This window comes from Pteropus medius, unplaced genomic scaffold (assembly GCF_902729225.1).
Source record: "Pteropus medius unplaced genomic scaffold, Ma_sr-lr_union100, whole genome shotgun sequence".
Classification (NCBI taxonomy): Eukaryota; Metazoa; Chordata; class Mammalia; order Chiroptera; family Pteropodidae; genus Pteropus; species Pteropus medius.
In genome coordinates, this window is record NW_024340849.1 from 39,763,983 (window position 1) to 39,784,519 (window position 20,537).

A 20,537-nucleotide genomic window follows, 5' to 3' on the forward strand; every position below is an offset into this window, starting at 1 on the left:
ATTGTGAAGCCCAACTTGGTGATAACTAGGTTACACCCCCACTGTAAAACTAGTGGGCTGCCAGTTTTAACCCCGTATCAACTCTATCAGTGGTTTCAGAATAAATCTCTAATTACTTCTCTTGCTAATAAGATCTTATTACCCTAAGGGAAAGAAAGATTCTTCTCTGGAAAAAAATGAAAGCTTTAGGATAATATATTTAATTTACAAATTTCTGAAAGCAAGATTTTGAGCCTTTTATTTTTATTTTTTAATTTGTTTACAGCAGAAAAGAAAAGCTTTATTAGAAGGGAAAGTACACTTCCAGATGTGGAAGTGGGCCTGAGCAAGAGAAGTATGACTCAAAGGGCCAAGATTTGAGCCTTTTAAAACTCAGAGGACTCATTCATACATTACTAGCAATTATTTGAAAAACACTGTTGCTTCTTTTCCTCCTTCTGAATCACAATCTTATTTGAGACCCTTTAGGAAAAGTTTATTCTAAGAAGTTTAGAAGCCATGACCTTTAATTCTTATTGCTAAGACTCATATAGTACTTTCAAGTTACAAAAGTTTCCATATCAATAATAACTATAATTTATCAGGTGCTAACTATTGACTATAATTCTCAAAGTATAGTCTGAGGTCCCCAAGGCCCTTTCTGGGGTCTATAAGGTCAAAATTCTTTTCAAACTATTATTAGGATATTATTTGCCTTTTTGATATCATTCTTTCATATGGGTACAGTAAAATTTTCCAGAGGCTGCATGTGTGATATAACAGAGTGAATGCAGATAAACTACCATTGTCATTTATTTAGAAAAAAGTTATTTTTCCTAAAATATGCTACTTATGTTGATACATAATAGGTTTATTGTAAACTTTTAAAATTAGTAAATATTTTTAAATTTCTTAGTTTTAATTTCTAATAAATTATAATCCACATAAACAAAATTCATATTTTAAGAGTATAAAGGGGTTCTGAGATGAAAAGTTTGAGAACTGTTGGGTCAGGTAGTACCCTAAGCACTTTATAAAAATTATTTATCTTCAGTGTCTTCAGTATTCAGTATTTCATCACTTCATAGATGAAAAAACTGAAGCTTGGAGAAGCCAAGTGACTTACCCACTACACCCAACTGGTAAGGGTTGGAACCAGGACTCAATATCTAGCTATGACAAATCCTGTACTCCTAGAGTATTGTATAGGCTGAACTTGGGTAAATCTCATTTCAAGAAAGGCAATTTTGAGAATATCCTACTTTTTTCAATAAAGTGAGAGGTAAATAGTACATTTCATCTAGAATTCCAACTCTGATTAACTCCCTGGAGAACTGGTTGAGAAGGACACTGAGTATGTGTCTGGGCTCAGGAGGAGAGGGAACCAAGATCCAGTGGTGATGACTCGTGAGCAGAGAAGTGGGGGATGCATAGCACATCACAACTCTACTCTCAAGTTTTCCAGCCTTGAGAATACACAAGAGCGCCATAAGAGATTTTGGTGCCTCTGGGGTGCCTCTATGTAGCAAAGAAGGCTTCTTACATGATCCAGAGTAGCTGTGAGTAAAATACAGAGATTTCCATCAGAGTGGCTGGGTTTATGGAAGCTTTATTTGAGATTCCTATGATTTGGAGGAAAAGCCAGAATCATGTTTTGGCAACCTTTTTCATAATAGGTATTAAGAAACTAAATGTCATGGTAAATTGCTATGTTTCTTTTTTATAAAAAGTACATACTAAAAGTATATGTACCTTACCCAATTATGTTGTAAGTGGAAGGAAATCAACAAAGTCTATAAAATGAAACTTTCTTGAAATAACAAGTTTTTGTCAAAGCTTCTAAGACTCCCATCAGTACAACCATAAACATTTAAATTTTCTAAAGCTCAAAAGCAGAACCACACATGGATAAAACAGGGTGAGGGTCACAAGAGAAATATGTTGTGTCACTAGTTTATGCATCTAAGTCAAAATCCAATAGCCATTTCTCTTTCCTTTGTTGCTGAAGAGAGAAAACTACTAGGAACTAGCATAGAGTCAACTATGGGATTTCTTATCCATGGGAAAAAATAGAATCACTTCAAAGGTGGACCTTTAGCCTTTTTCCAGAGCACCAAATGCTCTGGAAATCTTGCCTCTTCTTAACCTATTACCTGCTCTACAAGTTATCTTACTTTCATCATTGAAAACCTACATCCTCCAAGAGATCTTTTTAGTTTAATAAAGTGCCCAATTATACAGGGAATATTGCCTAATCTCAACCCTTCCCCTGAGTTTTTTAGGAATAATGTGACAGATACATATGTACAGAGTAAATAAATACCATGATGAATAAAAATATTAAATCAACATAAAATATGTAATCAAGTTTCACCATGTATGTTTCATAGAAGTTATACATAATCCTACAAGAGCATTAGCAATACTCAGATGAAAACAAACAGAAGTAACCATGAACAGACTTGGTAAAGTGAAAGGAAGTAGCTAACTCGATTCTAAATGAAAACATAACTGGGCATTTTTAAAAATGATAATGTGAGGAATTACGGAATTGCACCCCGACTTCTTTAGTGATTAGTATGGAGTTATGTACCTTCCCATTGGTAGTTCAATGCCATCCTTCTCTCCTCCCCCCGCCCTCACTTCCACCCCTGACCTACGGATATTGTCCTCTCCCCTTAAGAACTGGATCTCTGAAGGTGGGGTGCCTCCTCCCATGAGCTCGTGCTCGCGGCACACACCAGGGGCCCGGCACACCCGGTGCACAGGGGCGGGGGGACAGTGCACTCAGGGTATGGACCATGGCTCCACTGGGGTGCTAACCTAAGACTTTCTGTGTGTAAAGCAGACATGTTAACCACTGCTCTATGGAACCACTCCAGCCATCCTTTTTATTATTAAAAATTATTGGGGTGAGGTGACATTGGTTAACAAAATCAAATGTTTCAAGTGTATCATTCAACAGTAAGTCATATATATATTGCACTGTGTTCACCACCCAGAGTTAGATTTCCTTCCATCACCAAATATTTGACCTCTTTTACCCCTTTCTACCACCCCCCTCAATGCCATCCTTGAACAAGTAGTTAAAAAAATAGACTTATCATTCAAAAAGATGGTAAGAACAACAGAATTTGCAAAGTTAACACTCTTCTGCCTTGCTGGTTCTTCTGGATTCCAGGGAAAATTAAATTCATTCCAGTGCTTGTATTAAGAGCCTCTCATTAAGAGCTGGAATTTCTACTACTGCCTTCTAGCTTAATACTCCAAACTATTTTCCCCAGTTATGATACATTTGTACTGACCCAACTGTAGCCCCTCAACAAGTTTCTTTTTTGACCAAGCATAAATAGTTTCATTGACTTTTAATAATGACTATCTGGAGAACATTAATTTTTTTAAAAAGTATTTTAAAAAGGATCATCACAATTAGCGACAAAGAACGAGAAAAAAACTACTTTAAAAAATCATGCACATAATAAAAGAAAATCTATCTAATACATTACTTTAGTTTAACAGCAAGTTAGGCTATGGAGCAGGTAGATGAGGATATATATATTACTTAAGTAATAGCTCATTTTAAAAAAGGTTTGAAATTTGTGTTTCCAAGCTTTGTCTACTGAAAAGTCCAAGAAGCAATGACAATTCAATAACAATAAGTACTTCCTGGTACCCTGAGTGTAATTTACTAATACCAGTGCCACTGAAAATAATCAAGACTCCTTAAAGGTATGGCCAATTCTAGGTCTGAGGCAGGAAATACACAAGATAACCCTTGAACATCTTGTGCTACAAAGCAAAGAAGCTATCAAGGACAAACAGGTCATGTCAGAAGACACAGGATCAACATGAAGGGTTCCCATAGGCCAAAGATTAGAGAAATTGAACATAAGAGAATAAATGCAATGGACTGAAACATATTTAAAGTGTAAAAACTCAAATTCATTTTGATGTTCAAGAGAAAAAGAGAGCACTCCTCTTGGAGAAAAAAAACAAAGCACTTAACTGAACCCTACAAAAAGGAAAAGGAAAGACTGAAGCATTTATCCTGCTCTTCCTGTATTTCAAAGTAACCAAATAGTCCTGGTTATTGAGAAAGTTACTTTTTTAATGAAGAATTTTAGCTATAACAAATGTGGAAAGAATGACAGAATTATAAGATTATCACTTTGTTGTCTATGGCCGTGCCACCCTGAACACGCCTGATCCCATCTAATCTTGGAAGCTAAGCAGGGTCAGGCCTGGTTAGTACTTGGATGGGAGACTGCCTAGGAAGACCAGGTGCTGTAGGTGTAAAAAAAATATATATGTATATATATATTATCACTTTGTAACCCTTAATGCAAAACTCATTTTGGCAATGATAGTAAGTGATACCATTAGGTAAAAAGTTGAGGGGGAACTTTATAATGGAGGGATGAGGCTGACACTTCCTAAACCCACTGATTAAGTTTAGTATCATTAAAAGTGAGGCAATGAGATGCCGTGTGCCTTCCTATGGTAGATAATATGAAACCCACACACCATCTAGGAAGTATTTCTGCCAGTGGGTATAACGAATGTAGTCTAACCTCTAGAGCTAACTTACATTTGTAGGATAGAGGGACAAATAAATGAAACCACAAGGGAATAAGCAGATTCAGAATGAGGGACAGGTGGACACAGAGAGTGATCTAGTTTCTGCAACAAGCCAAGCTTATCTAGTTGGTAAATGACAGAACTAGGATTTGAATTTAGACTCAAAAGTCCATGTTTTTTTGTTTCCTACTAAAACATGCTATTTACAATAGAAAAAAGATGAAAGAGAAGATGATAAATTTTGTGTGTGGTGTGTATGTTTTTGGTTTTTGGTTTGAGATTTTTTTTTTTTTAAAGATATAATTTATTGCCTATGTGCCAGGCATAATAACAAAAAGACAACTGTCAGTTTTCTGTTACTCTTTTCTCTAGAGATATTGTCACCCACTTTCCCAACTTTAATCCTCCCAGCATTTATAGTAATCCTACTATGGAAATGGTTAAGCACATAGGCTCTGGAGTCAGATGACCTTAATTCAAATCCTGCACCCACTAGCCTGTACGATATTAGGTAAGTTAGTCTCTCATCTGTAAAATGGGGTGATACAAGGAATGTCATAGGTTTTTGTGAGACAACATGGGATTTTATAGACATAAAATTTTTTCAGTAGTTCCTGGCACAAAATAAATGTGCAGAAAATGTTAGATAGTAAGATTTTTTAAAAAGCATTATGCTACACGGGGGATACTAAGACAATTAAGATACTTTCCTTCCCTTGTATGTTGGGCACTGCAGTATATTCTGTGGTATTGTTCTGGAACAAATGATCATCAGTGTAAAAGTTCCAAAAGCTGCTATTTGGTATTACATATAATTTATTTATTATGAAATTTTACAATCATATATACAAAATATTACTGTCCTTTGTAGCCAGAAGATTCTTTGACTTCATATAAAAAATTACTTGTTATAGGCACTACTGCTTACCCATCCTTCCTCTTAAAAATATTCACTGATTAGAGTGATAGTGTGAGACGACTAGACACAGAAGTCAAACAGGGTTCTTGCGAGTTATCAGTGAGTCTATAATCCAAGATTCAAAATAAGCATATATTCACAGTTCTCTTTTGTGCTTATTTTGCATTTCACTTATTCTTTTAAATTGACATCTGTCACTCTAAAGAGTTGGGTCTGGTGTTTGTCTGACTCCTCTATGAGGCTGTGAGTTCTTTGGAGAAAATATTAAAATGGGAATTGAATTTTAAAAAATGAACATATTGAGCTTTTTTGTGTGTCTTATACAATTATATATTAAATGGGTTTGAGGAGTTAGTATCTCTTCCCAAACACATTCCAAAAAAAGCACAAAACTAACGATGAATTCAAAACAAAAGTGTTTTATTTCATTTTTATTCATCCTCTCAGCTGAAAATCTTTAGAAAATGCAGATTAAAAGATAAAATTTCCAACTTCTTTTCATACTTCTGTACATTTAAATCTAAATGAATCTCTTTTGACTGTTTCTAGAGCCAAAAATATTTTTGGTACTATAATAAAAACCCTACTAACTTAATTCTATAATTAACCATTTTTACAAATATACTTACAGATGTGATATAGCTTAAATTGTTATAAAAATAATTACATAATATGCCAACTAGTTTAATAATAATTAAAAACTGTCATAATTAAAAGAAAGTACAATGCTGCTTTTCCTTTGTAACAAAGCGTTACATGTTACTACTAGAAATCTTTGCTTTCTTCCTCCTTGAAATACCAGAAATTCTTCTGTAAAATAAACACATCTCATGAAAACTCTCTGGAACTAGTATAATTACCAGAGGCAATCCCTGTGTAAGATCAAAGACGCAAAACAATAATAGGCAACGTGTGACCTCTACCATGTCACCAGAGACCAATTTTTCAACAGGGAGAAGAGTCAATAATCCAGAACAGAAAACATTAAATAACGAGAAATGTTTCCAAAGTGTGGCTTACCATATCCATCAAGGCTGCCACACTGAGTTCCCAGTCTCTATGGTTTCAGAAAACAAACTTCTAGGGATTTATCACAACAATCATTAAAATCTGCATAAAACACCAGAGGCAAAAGCCAATTTCCCAAATGCAGAGCAGAATTTCAAAAGATACTACAATAATTTTCTAAATTTCACTGGATGCTTTAAAAGTATAATGGGAAAGGCACAGATAACTAAATATTTTTCATATAATATTCATCTAATTTCTCTTATTTACCTATTTCCAATTAATTTCCCTAAGTAGCTGTTTGGAAAGTGGACTATGAACATTAATCAGATAAATATAATTAGTAATAACACATTAAAGACTTCTGCAGGATTTGTTTTGGTAATACTGGGGCACTAAATCTAGAAACAAAGCTTTGGTCTCCTTTGCAAAGTACATGAATGACGAATAAGAATTATAAGGGTGCAAAGAGGGGTAAAGGAATTCCCATTCACAGCCAGTATAGTCAAATAGAAGTACATTTAAAATTGACTTTTCAAAAGAGCATCACAAATAAAACTGTGCCTTAGAATCAGCAAAATCTGGTTGTCTTTTTAGATAGAACTGCTAAACAGCTGTCTGTCATCTTTCAAAATCAGATGTGAGTTAGGGACTGAATAAATGTACCTGAATTATTTAACTTGCAAAACATCCATTCTGCTGGTAATTCAGAGAGTAGTAAAAGAGAGGTTTAGGTTAAAAGAAAAAGCACTGGCAATTCAAAGCAAACTATGAACATTCTGTTCTTATATGGTTTTGTTACTCCTGCTACCTTCATCTTTCCACTCTATCACCTGCCTTTCTCTCCATCTTCTTATCTTATTAACATTGCTAATTGTATTTGTCAGTTTTGCCACAATTTCAATGCTACTTAAACAGCTGTGGGTTTTCTCTAGGCAATTATCAGTCACTACACTTAGGTTTCTAAATTAGTTGTTGAAAGGCACTTTAACCTAGAGAAAATAGACATAGAACACATTGCACACTAAGCCTTACATCTAAGTATATGTTGCTTTAAAATGAGTATTAAAAATAATCGAAAGAATCATTCACGTGAATTCACAAGTTATAAATTTATAAATTAGTAAGAAAATGCTAAACAAAGCCTATTGTATACTTCTCATCATTTAATCTTTTTTCCCCTTACTAATACATATTGTAATATATGTTTTCTCTATGTATATATATGTATACAATATATAAATTGAAATATCAAAATACTGCCAAATTCCTCTTAGCAGTCCCCTTTTACCACCTATCTACTAGTGGCCAACACATTTCAAAGGTATCTACAATCATATAAGTGGTATATTGAGGTCATGGGCTGTGATGAAGAGATCTCTTACAACATGCAGATTTTCCCCCTTTCTCTATTTCCCTTCAAAGAGAAAATTCTTTATTTGCTTTTTAAATTCTCTATTCTTGACTCTATAAGTCTATGAAATACATCTAAATCTAAAAAAAAAAAAAACTTCTGTAATCCAGAAACATACTTCATGTGCCTTTTATTACCTTTATATATTAAAATGAATTCAAACATAACTTTTTAGAGTTAACAAGTGTTGGTGTTTTTAAAAAGTTTATAATCCTATTTGTGGGTCAGTCAAAAGCTTTTTAGAATAATTTTTAAATTAATGAAGGCTCATTCCTTATCTTTCTCTCTCCCCCACTTTCTGCTTTGAGGAAAGAAAAAGATATTTCAACAGTACAAAATTCTTCACTGAGAGACAAACATGAAAATGATAAACATTTTGGAAAGCAAAGTACACATCAAACCCTAACTGTTCTTTCAGATCTATATTGACTCATAGTAGTTTCCAACATTTGGTAAGGATTATCCTTCCATTAGACAAAAGCAAGCATTCCTTAGATAAATCAGGAGTTTTTTGCCGTGAGACTCATAAAACCTTTTCACAACACAGATTTTCAAGAGAATCCTTTAAGGTTTTAGGAGGCTGCTCCTTTTACTAAGTAACAAAATACACCCCATGGTGTCTCACTGACCCCACTCAGCTGTCCTTTGACCTCTTCAATTGTTGAAGCCTAACTCCATGGCCCACAGAATTTGCCTCCCATATCAAAAAGGCGAATGTTGCTTCCTCCTAGCACCTGGTGTAACAAAACGCAACAGTTCTCTCTCTTGTCTTCTCAGCTCCCTCTCTGACCATTTTCCAGATGTTCCAGGCCCAAATGTTAAGCCAATACTAAGTTTCAGGATCTGCGTGGTCACCAAGAAGGAACAGGCTGAAGTGGCAATGACCCTCTTGTTCTTTTTGGCCTCAAAAGGATGCAACGGGTCATAAAAGAGGAAAAGATCTTTGGCCTCTCTTGGAAATGCCAGGATACTTAAACACATTGTAACTTCCAAAAGGAGTAACAGTCCCTAGCAGGCAAGAGTTACCTAAAACAGTATTCCTAAATGCTCAATTCTAAGCAAACTTTTGATTTTCTTTGACTGGGGGGTAAGAAGGGAAGCAGTATTATCTTTTTTCTTTTCTAAATTACGATCTTTCTAAAAATAGAAAAAACACTTTTATAAAAATTTTAAAACATACATCTCAGGATAGTATAGTATGATAAAGATTTTAAATATATGCAGTCATTGGATATGGTTGGGATTTTCCTGCAGAGGACAATAATCTAGATAATTAATAATAATCTCTTATTAGACAATTTGAAAGATAAAATCAGAATCAACAAAGGGGAATCAAAATCTGAATTCTTATTGTCTTAACTCAGGTACACAGGAAATATAACACAGAAGATGCTGTAGGAAAAAAAAACATTGCTGAATATGTTTTTATTTTCTCTCTTTTTTTTTTTTTGGAGAGGATAGTGGAAGAGAGAAGAAAGTAGAGCGGAGGAAATGGAAGGAGAGTCCATAGAAATATTTGGTTAATCAATTTAAGGACCAAATATAGTAGCTTTATTTAAATTCTAAATATAACTTCATAAAACAAATTTGATTTTGAAAAATTAGGGGGGCATATTATAATTGTACAATACCTTGGTTTGTTTATTAACATTTTTGAATCACGTTCATGATTAAGTTGGGATGTCAACACTTCAGGGAGCCTGTTGCCTAGATTTTACTTGTTTAAAGCTTTCTTGCACCTGCAAAAAATAAAAAATAAAAACATATAATAAAGATGAGTTAATTTCCAAATGCATTATATATCAGAATACAATAATCTAAATAAGTACAATTCCACCAAAATTACGATTAGAAATGAATTATCAAAGTCTTAAACAACTCCATATACATCAAACTGGCAAATACAGATATTTTTCCTTAAATATTCCCAAAATAATCACTCCTAATTATATATACTCAAATAATTTCTGCTGTTCTTAAGATTTAGTGTACACTGAATAAATCCGTCAAGTCTGTATTTTTGACAGGTATTACTATAATGCTAAAAGCTCACAGACTTTTTTTTATTTTTAGGGATAAAATTAATGAAAGGTAATTTTCTTGCTCTAAAGATTGAGTTTTAAAATCTCTGATGCTTGGCCAAAATTTACCTACTCGAAGTTTTAGCATAAATTTAAGACATAACTAATATTGCTTAAAATTATCTTTTACTTTTTGAAGCTAATGCTTTAATTTCCAAAAAAGCAAGCCTGCAAGAAGAGAAAGAGCTACTGTTTCCTATCTTTTAAGTAGTGTATTTTTAGGAGAAATTAAACTAAATAATTATAACTGGTTGAAAATTACAGTGTGCTTATCTTGTTCTCTAGGTAGATTACAGTCAATATAAACTACTGTGTAGAAAAATAGGAAATATAGTTATAAAGCATCAAGTGAAATAAAAACTTTTGTCATTGATTTTTATATATAACTTTAGGGGTGTTTCTATTCCTTTATTATTGTGTTTAAAAAGGAAACAAAAGAGAATTTTCCTAAGAATGTACTAATTACAATATGCATATTATTTATAGTACTAAAATATTTAAGGTAATATTAACTTATTTTCTAAGTTAAAAAAAGTTTTCATTTTACTCTCCTTTTATGCCAACTTGAAAGAGGAAAAAGAAAAGCACCATTTTAGATTTTGAAATAAAAATCTTTATCTTACCTCTCTTACTGTCAGAAGAATGTCTTTGGGCAAAAGGATAATTAAAAATGCAAGACCTGGATTTTCAAACTCATGTATTTCACACTCACTCACACACAAATAGACATCTTTTGTAGGTCAGGAGTTTTGTTACCTATATCCAAACCCAAGATTACCCCATCTGGTCAACAAGGTCAAACTGCATTACTGCCAATGAAACTATATGACTCCACAAGGACCTTAATGATTTTTAAAAAAGGTCAGTAATCCAATTCCAATAGCTTCAGAGTCTAAAATTGCTAATTTTTTGGCCACGTGCTGCACACTTCACCTGCTAGTAATGACATTTTTGTATTTTCTTCTAATTACACTCAAAGCTAAGACCTTTGGCCCTGGGCCACAGACCCCTATTCAGGCTATACACATTCTCTTAAACGACCTGATCCTTTGTTGTCACTCTTACTCTTTCATCTATTATTTACACCCATAGAGAAGGAAGATACTCTACCATTTGTATAGCTTAAAGCTTCTAATCATCTTAATTTCTTTGCCTTTCAAACTATGGTCTTTTTCATAGGCGAATGCCAAAAAGTTTGACAAAATCATTTTTTTCAACCACAGTGCCCGCCCCGCCCCCCAACCCCTACCCCTTTCCTACTCTCTGGCCAACCTCCTTCCTGTTCCTTCTCTTACACAGGAGGGATTTTACCAGTCAGGATTCACAAATTTGACTTTCACCAACAAAATTAATTTCTAAATATAATAAAAAATTTCTACCTTGTTCTGACAGATCAGTAACAATTATACATATTTTTCTTTCATCAAAGAGCCCATTAAATTAACTTAAAATCTGCCCCAGCCTCCATAAGGCACAGGCATAGAATTTTCAGAATTCCCTTGCAAAAATGTCAAAGAAGCTTCAGTATAAACAGTAATGATGTTAGTTATGTGGCTAAAACTCTTCAAACATTTTAATATCTACACTTGCTTACAAGATAAAAAAGAAAATATAAAAAACTTTTAAAGATTAAAAATTTTTTTAATCTTGACATTTTAAAAAACTACTAATTCTCCAACCAGGAACACCTTGACATAAAACATTCCATATCACTGTAATTTACCAACAATTTCCCCAGACTTTTTTTGTTAATGTCCAAACATGTTTTGCAAATCCAAAGCACAGAATTGTTTACCATGATGCAGATGTCCCCCTTAGATCACGATAGCCACCAAAAGACTCTGATTTCCAAGTTGTTTATAAATGACATACAATCCATCTTTGCTTTCTTCCTCTATTGCTCAGCTTACTCTTGATTTCTAACAAACAGTATTTCCTTGTTGTCTGTCCTCTCTGCAGACCCTGAAGCCCCTTGTCTTTTCTTATTTTCACCATTTGCTTCAACCAGCAGTTCACTGGAGACCCATCCATCTTGTAATGCCTAAAGTGACAGATGCTCTCAGGAACCACCACACTGCTGAGTGAACAAAAGATAACATCACCTCTAGGAACTCGAGAGAGAAATACAACTGCAACCTTAAGACAGAGGCTGACTTGACAGACACTGGACCATAAACCTCTTCTAAGCGAAAAAGAAAACAATTGCCACACACACACACAAAATCTGACACAATCAAAGGCAGAAAAGAGTGATTATTTGTGGATTGCCTTTTCACTCTGCTGCTCACTTCCCACTCTCCACCGCCCATCCTCCACCCCTAACGCTTTTATATTGGGGCAATTCACTTGCCAAGAGGTAAGAGAAGTTCTTGGGAGAAAAAAGCCTTTCTCAAGTATCTTCTTTTATTCAACAATATTCAAAAGTGTAATTCATTCACATGTGTGTCTCAGTTAATCTAAGGCTATAATACAGCATTCTTAAGCCTGACCAGTCTTGTTTGCATAAAGAAATATCTGGACTTAGAAATGCTGACTCAATTCTACTGTTGTGAAAGGCATATGCATGCTTTGCAAATTAAAAACACATTAGAAATTAAAAAGCAACGTGTGATACAATGTCAACAATATGTGTTGCTCATAAAAAAGGCTCATCATTCATTCATCAGACAACCTCCAACTTGGGTTAAAAAGATAGTTAACAAGAGGATTCTGGGAAGGACTACAGATCTCTTTTCTAACAAAGGAAAGGTCATTTTAACCTCTCCCAGCAACAAACTAATGACAGGGATGGTGTAGATGCAGGAGACTTGTCTTGATGCTATCTAGAGTTTTTTTTTGGTTTTGTTACTTTAAGTATCTTACTTAAAATCATGCAGCAATAAGAAAATTTAAACTCTAACATTTTATTTTAATTTTAATTCTCTATATAAATACAGTAAAGGGAAATTTTTTTAAAAAACTGACTTGGAAGGCAATTAAGAATATTGCGTGATCAATATCAATTATGGAGATTAACAACCCGTTTTTATAAAAGGTATAAAGCACCACAGAAGAAAATCTGTGCTGCAGCTAAATACATTATCATTTTTCAAACAAGGTAAATGACACAAATAACTGTTAAATCTAAAATAAAGAGCCAAATTCTCAAGAAAAGTTCTGTCAACCATATTTCTAACAAGAAACGTAAGCATTTACAATAGCATTTCTTTAATACAAATATTTAAATTTTTCTTTAAAATTTTTGCACAAAAAGCCTTTAAGTTATAATTATTTTTCGTAGGAATCACTAATGATTGATTCCTCTTATCTCCAATTTAATAAAAAAACTTAAAGATATTTTATCTCCTGTATTTGAAATAAATTTTCAACTTGATAAATCAACATGTCTCTTTCCTAACATTTTTAAGTGTTTCCCTATTTCCTCAAATACTTCAGCGTATCTGTATAAATAAGATAGTACAAATATTTCATAATCTCAAGAATTTTCAGGTTTTCATTTTTAATGCTGGCAAAACAGAATGCATACAAAATAATTAAGTGAAATATGTATAATTTTATAACAATAGGAAAATGATTAAATAATTATAGGCTGCTTATCATTATATAAAGGGCTTGTTCTAATATGAACTTGATCTTTAACTAGACTTCATTCACACACTGATCCTAAGTAATCCCCAAAACTCCTGATCCAGAAGTAGCACATCTTTCAACACTCTCAAACTTTGACATTAAAACCAAGAAAGAGTCCTGACTTTAGAATGACAGTAACACTGCCAAAGGCTCAAAAAAGACCCAATTAAATGACCTACTATTAAACACAACAGGATCGATATGCATGCAGGAAAAGTACACCCCTGTGGAAAGTCTTATTGCCTGATTGATCAAAAACAAAACAAAACTTCTTTTTAAGGGCACCTTTCAGATCACAGTCAGTGCCAGAAATCCACACAGGAAAAAAAAAATCCATCAAAATGAAACCCTAAAAGAGTTTACCCTTCACCATCCTATTTGCACTTCAAAACCCTATAAGTCCGTCAGTTAAACCCCAGGGCTGAACTATTTCAATAAGAGAGGTGGCCACTGGTGATTTATCTCCCATTTGGCCTCTGGACAGAGCTGTAATGTCTAAGAAGCTTCCCTTCACTGACAAACCCTCCCCCAAGTCTCAACGTTCATTTGTGCAGCTTTGGAACTGCAATACCTTATAAACAACTCATATGCCCCTTCCAATCAGATGGAAGAACAATCTGTAACTCAAGATTTGGGTACATTTTCTTGGCAATAGTTTCACAAAATGGAATGCTGCTGAGTAACCAGAGAGATGAAAATAGGTTAAATTTTGGGTTCTCTTTGTTATAAATTAAAGAAAAGAAGAAACTTCCCTAACGTCAACCTTTCTCTTCTCACATGTTAATTGTTGTCAGAACTTCTTAAACTTTTTCCAATCCATACTGTGATATTCATTACATTTTGAGCCGTATCAGGCGACTGCCTGCAGTGGTGTTCATCTAAATTTAAATCCTTGCATTGTAAAATATCTTAAGAAATCCAAAAAAGTGAAGATTTCACAGGTCACAGACTCCTGGGTCAAAAAGACCTTAAAAACAGATATCAGACCACTGACTCAACTGATTTATTTTACCCTTGTTATCAAATATGTACTCTAACTATCATCACACACACTCGTATAATTCTTCTCTAATAAAATAAACACCAATATCAACAGTTATTTAAATTGAAATATAGGTCCCAGAAGTTATCAAATGTGAAACAAAGCAAAATAAATTATTCCTTAAGAATGGAAGATAATTTGTTGCAAAGAATGAATTCTCTATTTCAAAATTATGTTCATATGCTTACTAGTGTAAAAAGAGAATAAAAAACATATGCATCCTTTTCCTTACCTGTTCATTGTTTTTCTATCTTTGTTTAAATTAGAGAAGTTTGTTTTTCTTTTGATATATTCCATCTGAATGCCACATTAAGAACTTGCACTAAATGACTCCACTACAGTGAAGGCAGTTTTACCAGTTGAAATTTTTAAAGCTATTCCAGTTAACTTTATAAGTTTAGAGACTCCACAGGCAAATATTTCATTTAAACCTAATATTAGCTAAGAAGAGTATAAAATAATATAATTAGATATATGGCTGATAGCTAAAATACAAGAAATATAAATTTTTGTAAATTGAAAAGAATTATTTAGGTTTTTGAAGATATTTATCAATAAAAATATATTTCTTCCATTAAAAAATGCATCACTTTTTTATAACTCATTAGCAAAGATTTTCTATTTTCAGAGTTCCAAATACCACAAATTTTAGAAAAATCAACCCTCACAGCAAATAACTTTATGAGTTGCCACTAGGTCGATGAACTTCAGATTTGTATTTGAGATAACATAAAAATTCAAACTGCATATATAAACCAGGAAAAATAGACAACTGAAAAAACTGAAAAGGCGTGAATTTTTATATCACTGAAACAAACTTTGGCACTAATAACAATATTCAGGAGAACAAACTTCTTAAGCTACTACATGATATTAAAAAAAAAGCTTTCCTCAGAGAATCAACAAGAATAATTGATCCACCACAGAGGAAACATTCAATCTTCATTAAATATTTATTCAGTGCAATAGGTTGTTAGGTCTATTTAGACCTCAAAGAAGAAATGGTTCCTGTCTGGTAAGAATCAGGTCTTGAGAGAATTGAATGGAGATGAGAAGCAGTTCCTCAAGTCATGACACTGTATTTCAAAATAATGATGCTAAAACTGAAGATGTGCTATAAAATGTATATTACTACTTTGAAGTCTGATACAAAGAAAGTGATACTTAAGACTTTTAATTTTAACAAGGTTTGACAGGATAAGCAATTGATTTCTTATTAATGAAGCACAGTAAAATTTGGATGTTCAAGATCTACAGTTACTGACTCTTCTATTCTGCAACCACAGGCAAGACACCTATTTTCTCTGGACCTGCTTCCTTATCCATAAAATGGGGGATAAAAAAAATAATATGTTTTTAGATAAAAACACAATGGTGGTGAGGGTGGGGAAGAGGTCACATTCACAATAGCAACAACAAAAATAATAACCAGGAATCATCTTAATGACATATGTATGATAACATCATTTTTTAAATTGCCAAACTTTGTCTAGGTGATTTAATTGAAAATTTACACAGTCAGAGAAATATGCTGGATTTCTTAAAGAGAAGCTTCATCTTTGTAAAAATATCTGTTTCTCAAATAATAAAGTTAATGCAATTCCAATCAAAATATCAGAATTTTTGGAGAATATTATAAAAACACTCACAAATTCATAAGAAAGATCAAAGAAAATATGAGGAAAAAAGCTTTTCAAAAAAGGTTGTAAAAGGAGGTGAATCAAAATAAAATTTAAATTATATTATGAAGAAAGAGCTTTTGGTCATTAATTCATGTCACAGAATCCAACGAACATTTTTCAATTCTCATCTAACATGCTCTCTTGGTAGATTTCTTGAAACTCCCTTTCCTTCTACTAGATTTCATCTCACAACTTTTCTGGTTTTCCCCCTTCCCTATACTGCTTTTCAATTTCCTTTGCACTCCATAATACACTGCCCAGAAATGAAATGTTGGAGTTCCATAGGATTTAGTTTGTGCTAAGCATCTTCCAAGATGGCCCCAGTGATTCTCGCCTCCTGTGTAATCCCATCCCACACTGAATCAGGACTGACTTGCGTGATCAATAAAATACTGAACAAGTGACAGTGTGTGATTTTCAAGGTCATAAAAGATATTGCCATTTCTCCTTGCCTCTTGGATCACTTGCTCTGAGAGGAGGCAGTTACTGTGCTGTAAAGACACTCAAGCGACTCTATGGAGAGATCCTTATAGGTAGGAACTGAGGCCTCCTGCCAGAAGCCAGCACCAACTTGCCTTATTGCTTTCTTTACCTACTCTCTGGCACCCTTCAATCGCTTCCCTGCATTACAGTGCAAATATAATCATGTCAACTCTCTGCTAAAGCCCTTCATGGTTTTATATTGCTCTGAGGATAAAAATCAATAATGTAAATATCCCTGCCCATCTCTCCAGCCTTATTTTGCAATGTTCTCTTCCTAAATGCTATGTTCCACCGACACTGACCAACCTGTAAATGCTTATGTTCCCTCTGCCTATAATACCACCCATCCTATCTTTTACTTTTGCCTAGTTAAATCCCTTTCATCCATTAGATCTCAACTCAAGCATTGCTCACCTGATCCCCTCAGCCCTTTGCTGAAAGCTCTCATAGAATCTTACTCATCTCTGTCCTAACATTCACTGAGCTATATAATTTGTATCATCAACTGATAAGTTTGTCTATTAAATTCTAAGCTAAACAAAGGTAGGAACTATGTATTTCTGTTTTCCCTATTATTGAAATCACAGAAACTATTGTGGTGCCCTCCTACACAGCAGGCACTCAAAAATATTGTTTGAATATTTAATATTTAATTTAAAATGTAGAGCTGGCACAAAAATGAGAAGCTCCTTGGTGACAGCCCCCAAATACTTTATTATCTGTAAGAATTATTATATGACAATTGAGACATTATAAAACAATAAAGGGAAGAATAAATTATTCATTTAATGACACTGAAATAAAGGTCAACAATTTAAAAAGTAACAGCTCATAAACAAGTTATATTAAACTTTAAAAATAAATTCCAGAGAGAAAAAAGATTAAGTATCAAGATTTCTTATGACATCGGGGTGAGAAATTAGTTTTCTAAGCCTAGAAATCACAAAGGATGAGACTGACAGATTTAACTAGTGAAAATACAAAACTTCTGTATATCTGTTACTATCTGAAACAAAAGAATCAGCTAAGAAAAATGTTTCTAGCTAGAGTTAATGACTACTATAATTATAATAAAATAAAACATTAATTCCCCCACACCTGGGAACAACTTAATAGTCTATCAACAGGGAAACAGTTAAGCATGTTATAGTAACAGTAATAACCACGACCATCTATTGAGTATCTACCATGTACCTCACATATGCTGTCTCATCTAACCGTCACAAATCCACAATGGAATACTATGGAGCTGTAAGAGGTATACTTTTGACACAGTAATATATTCACTATATCTGAAATGGAAAATGTTATAAAACAATATGGTTTTATACATAAAACACTATATAACATACGGCATGGTGACTATAATTAATACCATATTGTATATTTGAAAGAGTCTAAGGCAGTAAACTTAAAAGTTCTCATCACAAGAAAAAACAGATTTTGTAACTATGTATGGTGATGGATATCGCCTAGACTTATTGTGGTAATAATTTTGCAATGTATACAAATATCGAGTCATTGTGTTATACACCTGAAACTAATATATTATATGTTAATCATACTTCAATTAAAAAACCAAATCAATATGGTCCCATTTCTATAAGAAAAAATACATAAATAATCTGGAAAGATAAGGGGATAAATCCAAACTGTGATATAAATCACAAAAACAGTGAGTGATGTGATTACAGAATGGAATTTTTTTCTTTTATGCTTATCTTTATTTTCCAATTTTCTACAATGGAGTACTCACATTGCAAACTTAATTAAGTCCTTTATCTTATTATTATTATCATCATCATTACTAATTACTATCTTTATTGATTTTGAATATTTGATAGTTGTGAAACACTGACTTTCTACTTTTGACAAGCAATACCTTTTCACATTGTAAGTTTATTATAGGTAAATGTAGTGATAAATACAGTTTATGCATGTCATATAGTAAAGACTACAAATAAATACAACTTGCTTTTAATACCCCTGCAGATATCATTTTTACTATTATAAGCCAATGAATTTTTAACTTTATTTATAATAGCTTGCTTATGTGGAGCTTTGAAAAAATTTTCCATGAAAATATAAAAAGTAGCCTAAACTTTTAACTTAAGATAAACACAAATTTCACAAACTAGGGTTTGAAAACTTTCATTAATTATCTCTATACTTACTGTATACTTCAAACTTACCTCCAAGCATACTCCAATATAAAACCTGTTCCTATCAATTTGATTTTATTGCTGTTCCCTACAAATAAGCTCACACCCATCTCTGTGCCTTTGTTCAAATTGTCTCACTCCTCACTTATTCTTTCAGCCAGTCTTAATCCTTTGCTTACTTTGCTCACTTTTATTTTTATTATAACCCCACAACACCTAGCACCATTCTGAATGTACAGCTGGCACTTAAGAAATATTGATATCACAAATATTTTCAAAGTAAAACTTACTGATATTGAATCAGTATGGAAACTGTGCCTCTGTAGGTATTTAAAATAGAATATTTCTATTTAAGGATTAAAAAAATTCTTCCTCTTATTTTTTGGAGTAGATAATATATTTACCTGATTAAAAATCTAGCATTGGAAAAGAATATGTAGTAAAACCTGTCTCTTCAACCTTTGCCCCACAGTCTCCTGTCACAGGAAGCCACTTTTGTTAGTTTTTAAAATATATATACATATATATACTTAAGATTTAAAAAATGCATACATAAGTAAAGACGAGTCAAACACATTCATTCTTTTGGACCTTGCTTTTTTAAGTTAAAAAATATTTTGGAGAGCTCTCTATATAAGCACACAAAGATCGTCCTCATTCTTTTTTATGGCTTCAGATAATTCCCTGGCATATATATATATACCATGTTTATTTTAAACTAGTCCCTTAATGATGTACACTTAGTTTCCAATCATTGTCATTATTCAAGACTTTGTAATAATCAACCCTGCATTAACTGATACACACTAACTTAGCACTTGTTGAATTCCTAGAAGTGAAATTGCTGGGTCAAAGGATAAATGCAGTTTTAATTTTGTTAAATACTGCCAATCTGCCCTGTTTTTGTTTTGTTTTAGCAGACACAAAGCAGTCTTCATTTCTTCCACATATCAGAAACATTTGCAATTACAGTTCAGCTTCTCTAAGGTCTACGTCAAGCAGGAAAATGCCAAGAGTATAGAAAAATGGGCTGGAGGGAATTCTGGTTATGAATCACTTACTAAGTGAGGAATGAACTAAGGGTTGAACCAATTTACACTGCCATTAGCAATTTATGTATCCTGTACCTTCAATAGTGTAGGATATTACCTACTTTTGGATTTTTGTCAACATGACAGATTAAATAATATCTCAATGTAGTTTTAATTTGCATTTTTCTTACTACAAATGAAATTAAATATCTTTTCAAGTGTTTAAAAGTTCTTGAATTTTCTTCTCTGACATGTCCAGTCGTTATTCATTTTTTCTATTTGGTTGTTGGTATTATAGTTGATTTGTAAGAGCTCTTTATATATTAAGGAATTTGTCCTTTGTATATGAGATGAGTTGCAATGGTTTCACCATTTGCCATTTTGCCTTTTGAATTTGTTTATGGTGTTTGTTTCTATTTTTCCATTTATCAAGTTTAAAAATATTAATAAGCTGTTATAGAAACACAGAAGTCATCTTACCTGCTTAATTAAAGAATCTACATATACCAGTGTTATATTTCCTAGAGG

The 20,537-nt window shown here is 33.1% G+C and overlaps 1 protein-coding gene and 1 pseudogene across 6 annotated transcripts in view; one reads left to right on the top strand and one right to left on the bottom strand.

The window, feature by feature from the left end:
- The window catches only part of GREB1L (GREB1 like retinoic acid receptor coactivator), a 224,638-nt gene that overhangs the window by 108,982 nt on the left and 95,119 nt on the right, over window positions 1-20,537 (bottom strand). For 3 of the 6 annotated variants that reach the window (XM_039844875.1, XM_039844884.1, XM_039844866.1), the window contains 2 exons: window positions 9,530-9,637; window positions 6,497-6,586 (listed from right to left, as the gene is read on the bottom strand). In XM_039844875.1, coding sequence (XP_039700809.1) covers window positions 6,497-6,505 — 9 coding nt within the window. In that variant the 5' untranslated portion in view covers window positions 6,506-6,586; window positions 9,530-9,637. The remainder of the gene's footprint in view (window positions 1-6,496; window positions 6,587-9,529; window positions 9,638-20,537) is intronic. The other 3 variants (XM_039844894.1, XM_039844890.1, XM_039844901.1) reach the window with 1 other exon arrangement.
- LOC120590000 (uncharacterized) lies at window positions 4,154-4,272 on the top strand (annotated as a pseudogene).